The sequence below is a fragment of the Prunus mume genome, linkage group LG3 (assembly GCF_029339155.1).
Source record: "Prunus mume cultivar Tortuosa linkage group LG3, ASM2933915v1, whole genome shotgun sequence".
Classification (NCBI taxonomy): Eukaryota; Viridiplantae; Streptophyta; class Magnoliopsida; order Rosales; family Rosaceae; genus Prunus; species Prunus mume.
In genome coordinates this window covers 28233675-28240995 of record NC_142700.1, presented here as the reverse complement: position 1 = coordinate 28240995, position 7321 = coordinate 28233675, and the positions used below count along the sequence as shown (strand labels likewise).

Sequence of the window (7321 nt, the reverse complement as noted above, 5' to 3'; positions counted from 1 at the left end):
TTAAATAGGTCCCACGTCACTAATTTAACGGATGAGCAAACGACCAAAACTGATGGAGAGTGCAAATTAATTAAATTTTAAAACATTGAAGTGTAAACTAATAAAATTGAAACTTCTTGCCCATTTCGAAAATACCCCCAAACCTTCGGTGTTTATAATGTCCTTTGCCGAAAAATTTATTTTGAAAAAAATATTATAGTGGGAACCCCATTTCGTCTATATCGAACGAGTAACCGGCCGTACAAGAATCATCATCTTTCACCATGAACATAATTATAAAATTTAAATCACAAATGTTACAAATGAGACCATCTAGCTTCCATTTACAAACAATAAGGATTTAGGCCAGTATCTACCCCATGCACTTTAAACTAGTCCGTAGATGTCCCCGTTTGTTTTCAAATTCCCATACATAACAATCAATTCACTTCGAGTTGCTAGGTGGGTGGGTGGTTGCATGAACCAAATTTCCTTCTAAACTTTCAGGACTCCTCCAGTTCATCAAGCATTCAGGGAGACAACAGAAAATTTTGCTTCTCATGGAATTTACATTCAAATGGGTCGTGTTCTTGGTGAACCTCCGGGCGTTTGGGCTTTAAGTATACTTGTGTCCTGCCAAGGATCAAGAGTGTACGATGTATTTGGACTTAGTGTATTATAGGACGACAAGTCACTCAAATTGTAACTACTCTGTCCCATCATGGCATAAGTTGGGTGAGGAGGAGAAAGAAAACTGTTCTTGTGTGTCGGCCCATATTGTCGTAAGGGGCTTGAAGAAGGGGATACAGGCAAAGATGTAATCATCCTTCTATTCTCTCTGCATATAAGAAATGACAAAAGCTTTTATAAATTAAAACATGTTCTACAGACTACAGAGATGAGGATATGATGGGTAGAATGTATGATATTACCTGGGGCTCCGCACAGCTCTTGAAGTCACGGCTGTGGGCTTTGCTGTGTGATCTGCATCACTCAAGGTGATGCTTGTTCTGTTGGAATGTAGCTCCAATATTGGCTGCTCAAAAGGAGAAATGACAACGAAATCAGGTTGGGCAAGAGCCTAAGTTTGATACAAAGAGTTACTAAAATAACAACTATCAATCAAACTTTGAAACATTAATGCCCCCGCCTCAATCTGCTTCACATTTTATTTGTTTATTCGTTTTTGTTTTGGCAAGAAACATAAGTTTTTTTATTTTAAACAAAATAAGTACAACCACTGTGGACAAGTTGTCCACCACAATAATACATCAATGAAAAATAAACAACCTATCAATTAACGCACTTTCTAACTCCAAAGAGGATTCAAAATACAAAAAAGACTCTTAAAAGAAGAGCTGCTTTCCAAATCTGTCAAAATAGAAGAAAATGAATTATCCTGAAACTCGGAAGGCAGGGAAGTCCAAAGTGCAGACCAAAATATGACTATCGCAGAAAACTTCGATCTGTTCTCCTCTGTGATTCTCAAAACTATTCTTATTTCTGTTCACCCAAATACCCGAAACAGCACCTGCACCCAACCAATCCATAACACTTTTGCCTTCTTACTGCCACCAAAGGTTGCTACTGGGGGTGAAGAAACAAATATCCACTTTTTTCATAGGAAAAAAGTCCCACACTTCCACCACCTCCTTCACTCATGATGCACTTTGTTTTAATGATTTCAACAATTTCATTATACATGTATACTAGAAACAATTCAACCAAAGCAAGCCTCCTACTCTGTACAATCACTATGTTGACTGAAAAATGACCATTGCTTAATAGACAATTCATGATTTGGCCCTCATACTAATATCTCTAAATATGTATGTAGTCAAACAGTTCTAAAAGGCCTGACAAAAAAAGAAGTTCTAGAAGGCTTTACCGGTGTCCTGCTTCCATGAAAAGCATACAGGAAGGCATCCTTGGTTAACTTGGTGTTAGAAATTCTTGTAGATGTTTGCTCTCTAATGAAAGGGTGGTCTAGCAGTTTAGACGCTGTGGGACGCTCTGATGGGTTCCGTTGCAAGCATAGCCTCACAAAACTTTTTGCATCTTTGGAAAGATGATCAGGAATCTCTGGAATATCTTTGCTGTTTCCAATTTTAAAAATTGCCGCCACCTGTTGAATCCAACGTAAGGAAACAAGTTTTGGTCCAGCAAACACTTTGTAGCTGATGATAACAAAGAAAACTTGTAAAGCAATAAGTTCTGAACATTATATCGCACCCCTTCATACTGGCTCCAAGGAGGTTTAGAAGTTGCCATTTCAAGAATTGTACATCCCAAGCTCCATATATCCACTGCAAGACTATAGCCGTTTATATTCATTACAACCTGAAATTAAGATTTCATTAACATCAGAAAACCCCACCTGAGTAAACTGGATACTTAAATGAATCAGAAAAAGAGGGAATATGATGCTAACGTAAGGCAGAGCACATTCTATTCATGTGTGTGTGTGTGTGTGTGTGAGAGAGAGAGAGAGAGAGAGTACCTCAGGGGCCATCCAATAAGGACTTCCCTTGAATGAAAGCATTGAAGCACAATTTGTAATCTGATTCAGAACAGAAAATCATCAGACTTCACAAAATTTACTTAAAGAAGTAACCAGGAAAATGGCAGTCAAATACTATTGTTTATTTCATCAGTCAAATACCACTCATATATGCATCTTATATCTATGCGGTGAAGTTCATTAGAAGCTTTTTCTCTCTTTCTTTTTATAAAAAACCAACTTTATTAGTAACTTACAAAACAAGTTGCAGATGAGTCGTCCACTTCATACAACACAATAATGATAATACTACAATTTCCTACCACAACACCAAGCTAATGACATACAAAATCAAACGGTGGAAGAGGACATCTTTGTCAAACCCATTAGGGTTTAGAAAAGAAAGAGATAGATGAGGAAGTCATTTAATGTGGTCTTTAAATCTGGCAATTTTTTATTCCTGCGATTAGTTTCTAACTTGTTCTCTAACTTTTCCAGATTTTAGTAAGATTTTTAAGTTTTCCAGATTTCAGTAGGATTTCTAAGTTTCCTATTTTATTTAGGTTAGAATTTCTGTTTTAGCATGGGATTTTTTATCCTATTGTCTCTAGGTTTTAGTTTGCTATAAATACCCCTCATGTAATTCATTATGGAGTTTAGAGATTAGAGATTTGAGTTATGAGAAAGTTTGCTTTCCAGAGATTGGAGACTCGGTGTGAAGCCACACCCCTTGGTGTGAAGCCAAGGCTTCTGTTCCCATCTACTTTCTGTTTTATAATTGTTTTTGCTTCCGCTAAATTACCTAAATACTCAATTCACCCATATCCTACATCAGTAGAGGGTGATGAGCCTAATGAATTGATTGACTATGAAGGTGGCTATTAGCTACATCAGCGCTCAAATTCCTTCAATCCCTGGCTTCAATTAGCACATTTAGGTTTGGATCTTCAGCCATCCTGGTCCTCAGGACCCAACACAATAATATTCATTCTTATACATTTCCTTTAAAATATGCAGAAGGTTGATACATCCCATCCACAAAGAAAGCTTGTGCTCTTCCAGGCATTACCAGTGGACGCTACAGCCACTAACACTTAATCTGCAGGAGGTAAATCGTTATGTGAAACTCTCAACATCTTGTTCGGCAAACGGGAGTTTAACCAGGCGTGTCACCCTTGTCTAACCGTTCGGTCTGAAATACATCCCTTCCAGTCACAAGAATATCAGATAATGATAATTTCCGAAATTCAAGAAAAACCAAAGCCCAAAGTGGAGTCCAAGATCTTAATTTATCCATATAATCTCCTCCATAATTTTAAAATATTCTCTTGTTTCTCTTTAACCAAACCACCCAATAAACAGACAACCACCTTCTGCATTTTTTACCTCCACCAAGCACCTTATGTTACCCCTATGAAAACATGTATCATTTTCCTCTTTTGGGTCCAAATAGCTGTTCTAAAGAAAGATAATGATAAAAAGAAAACATGGACAATTTCATTGTCATATAGTTAACAGTTTCATTCTTTACTCTTCCTAGACACATTTATGTTTGAGATAAATTAGTAAGTCTATGCCTTCATTACTTGACTAAGAACTTATTGTGCAGAGGATGAAATGCAATTTACATGTTTAGCCATGCCAAAGTCTGCCAACTTGATTTCACCATTAGGACCCACTAATATGTTTGCCCCTTTAATGTCCCTGCAAGAAAAAGCAAATGAGTAAAAAAAAAGTTCTAAAAATATATAAAACTACCTATAATTTGAATTAAACAGATTTTAATTAATTGTTAACAGTATTAAAGTACAAGGTAAAAGATCAGAATTTCAGGATTCCGAAAAACTACATTTAAAATGACATATTGCAAGTAAATAAAACACAGGAAGATTCATATGGCCAACCGCATATGATATTATTGGTGAAATCCACATACCTATGAACTGTATTTCTTCCATGTAAGTAGGCAAGCCCAGAGATAATCTGTCTGGTATAATTTTGAATCACAGGTTCCTTAAAAGGACCATATTCTTGAAGTAATTTATGAATTGAGCCACCAGACACATATTCCAAATAAACAGAGAGTGCGTCTTCCCCCTGAAAAGATGACAACCCAAAGTTACTACTAAACTAGGGTCCAAGGGCAACATTAACAGCTAACGCATTTAATTGAACATTGTCTTACCAATTCACTTCCATGATATTGAACAATGTTTGGATGTGAGAGCCGACTAAGCAAATTTATCTCCTGTTGAAAACAAAAAGGTTAGATACAAATCAGTCAACAACCAAACAATCAGATGGAGAACATATAACCAGGTAAATTTACATTAAAACACTCAGTGACAACTCAAAAGATAAACTCAATAGGAGCAAACATTGTCTGGACAAAGCTACCTGGTTCAGTTGCTTAAGACATTCTTTTGATGTCCGATCATCAGAGACAAGCCTAACTTCTTTTATTGCACACATTTGCCCACTTTCACTGTCAAAGTCACAAATGAAAATTTAGGAAAAGGAAAATCATATAATTAGTAAGAAATACAGATGAGTTGTCAGCAGTCCAGTAATTGTAAAGACAGTTATTTGGTAACCTTAATTTCCAATCCATTATTCTTCCTTATATTTTATGGGCTAATCTGAAAAGTGTGTAGACATATATATACCATCATTTATGTGACTTGATGTTTCGTTTTCCTTGCCCAAGGTAGAAAATATTCAAGTCAGTTCCCAAGACCAATAAAAAGTATCGTTCACTTAGTTTATGAATCAATCCACCTACAAGAATACAAATTACCTATTAAATCCGACATAAACATGGCCAAAAGTCCCCCTTCCTAGAAGCTTTCCCTTCTTCCACTTTGATAGTGCACAAGTTGTGTTCTCAATGGAGACACTAGTTCTACTGCTGGGCAAGGCAGAAGGGCTAGTTGGAGAACCTGGAGGGAGAGGAAGTGGATGACAAACACTCTTCCCGTCTTCTTGCTTTCGCGTTGGAGACTCCAAACTTCTTGCACAAAACAGCGGGTGAAGAGGAGATGTTGGGCTAGTTGGGCCCCTAGACCCAGGACCGGGGCTTCTAGGCATCATGTTGTACTTGGGATCACCATTAGCTCTGTGAACAATAAATGGCATGGGTAACATCTAGCAGTATATAAAATACAAATTGAACTTTTCGTGCATTTTTCCTTATACCAGGGATTTATAATGTTCCCAATCATCTTCTTATGGGATTATAAGAACAAATCCAACAATTTAATACACATTATGCATGGCTAATGAAAGTAGGAAATGCTAATTTTTACAGTGAACATCATGCAGAAAATGCAAGTCCAAAATTGTTCTAGTAAGATTTTTATTGAGTTATCCTAAGGTTGAACTTCTCTATTCTACACATCGCCGTATTCTAAGGATTTATATACTTACACTCAGTGAAAACAAATAACAAAAACTTAGATTGTTGTAGTGAGACAGAGAACAGAGAATCCTACAAGAGCAAGAGGCTCAAGAAGAAAAAGAAAGAAAGAAAGAAGGCCCGCATCATGTGGTTTTTCATCGAAAAGATGAGCTCGTATACAAGACAATCTATCTCCACTCTGACAGCCAAAAAACTCAATCGAATTATAGCTAATTAATTACTAAATGGAGATCCAATTAGTAACTGTGATCCGATATATTCATAAATGAATTGGATTTAATGAATGGAATCCAATGATTGGACTAAAATTTCTTACAAGAATGAGATGAATTGAATTGAATTGAATGAAAAACAACGCACAAGTCCCAAATTGGACAGAAAACAGCAAAAGCCCCAATCGGAAAAGCAGGGCTTGTGGGGAACCAACCTGTAACTGGAAGCACCTAATTGAGCATGGCTGTCATGCGCAATCGGTTGGTCGTCGGAGGACCCAGAGGAGCTGACGCTTGAAACTGAGGCGGAGGCAGATCCCAAGCCAAGCACCTGATCATTTCCCAAGCCCTGCGCCGACGACACCGACGGCCTAGGCAGGGGATGCCCCTGCCTCCTCTCACATCCATCGGAGTCGAAACCCGAAAACCCAGAAGCAGAAACACCAGCACCCACAAGCTCCTTGCTCGCTCTCGGTGACCCACGAGTTATTTGTTCGTCGAAGCTCTTAGGCCTAACGTCTTTCTCTTTCTTCTTAATATCGCTATTGATCGAAGATTTGAGGAGGAAATTGTTGTTGTTGCGGTTCGAGTATGGGTTTTTGTGTTGAAGTGTCTTCTCTTGCTCTTCTTTGCTCTTGCTTGATTTTCTTCCCCACCAAGCAGGCATTTTTACCTGAATTTATTTCTGTCTCTATACCTATATGTATATTTATATCTGTATCTATATATCTATATCAGGCGCTCTAAAAAACAGAGGAATTTTTTTTTTCTAACTATGTAATTTAATTTAATTTAACTGGCAACAACTAGAGAGAAGAGAGTTGGGGAAGGAAGTTTGAGAGAGAAAGGGCTTGGATTTGGGGTTTGTGCGTTGATTTTATATGGAAGAAGAAGATGATGAAGAAGAAAGGGAGACTTTGTTTAGAGAGAGAGAGAGAAGTGGGACCAGTGGATGAGAGAGAGAGAGGAGCAACACAACAGTGAGGAACAGCTCAGCGAAGAGGCAAGGACAAAAGAGAGAGTTTTGCGGACGGCAGCCGGTGGTTGGATAAAGCGGGATAAATGACGTGGCAATTTCCTAATTGTGATATACTTATTACTGTCAACTACATGTGTCATGCACTCATGTGCACGCACATAGCATATACATGCATACATCATTTCCCCTATATAATTTTTTTTAATGAAAAACAGTTTAGGAGGAGTATAGGC

General features: G+C 37.7%; 1 protein-coding gene across 1 annotated transcript; it reads right to left on the bottom strand.

The window, feature by feature from the left end:
• Positions 1-256: 256 nt before the first annotated feature.
• Positions 257-6977, bottom strand: MAP3KA (mitogen-activated protein kinase kinase kinase 3). Its single transcript, XM_008229429.2, has 11 exons — positions 6325-6977; positions 5277-5594; positions 4877-4964; positions 4665-4727; positions 4416-4576; positions 4108-4183; positions 2480-2539; positions 2212-2319; positions 1868-2104; positions 912-1015; positions 257-817 (listed from the first exon to the last, which is right to left on the bottom strand). The coding sequence occupies exons 1-11, from the start codon at positions 6774-6776 to the stop codon at positions 553-555; spliced, it is 1932 nt and encodes a 643-aa protein (XP_008227651.2). The 5' UTR covers positions 6777-6977; the 3' UTR covers positions 257-552.
• Between the last annotated feature and the right edge of the window lie 344 nt (positions 6978-7321).

What these genes read in the sequence shown, in the direction of transcription:
- MAP3KA (XM_008229429.2), bottom strand. Translation starts at nt 6,776, where the DNA reads ATGCCTGCTTGGTGGGGAAGAAAATCAAGCAAGAGCAAAGAAGAGCAA. An exon ending in ACTTTGGCATGGCTAAACAT is followed by an intron (nt 2,540 to 4,107) that starts GTAAATTGCATT and finishes GTTCTGAATCAG; the next exon opens with ATTACAAATTGTGCTTCAAT. An exon ending in CTTGGAGCCAGTATGAAGGG is followed by an intron (nt 2,105 to 2,211) that starts GTGCGATATAAT and finishes TGGATTCAACAG; the next exon opens with GTGGCGGCAATTTTTAAAAT.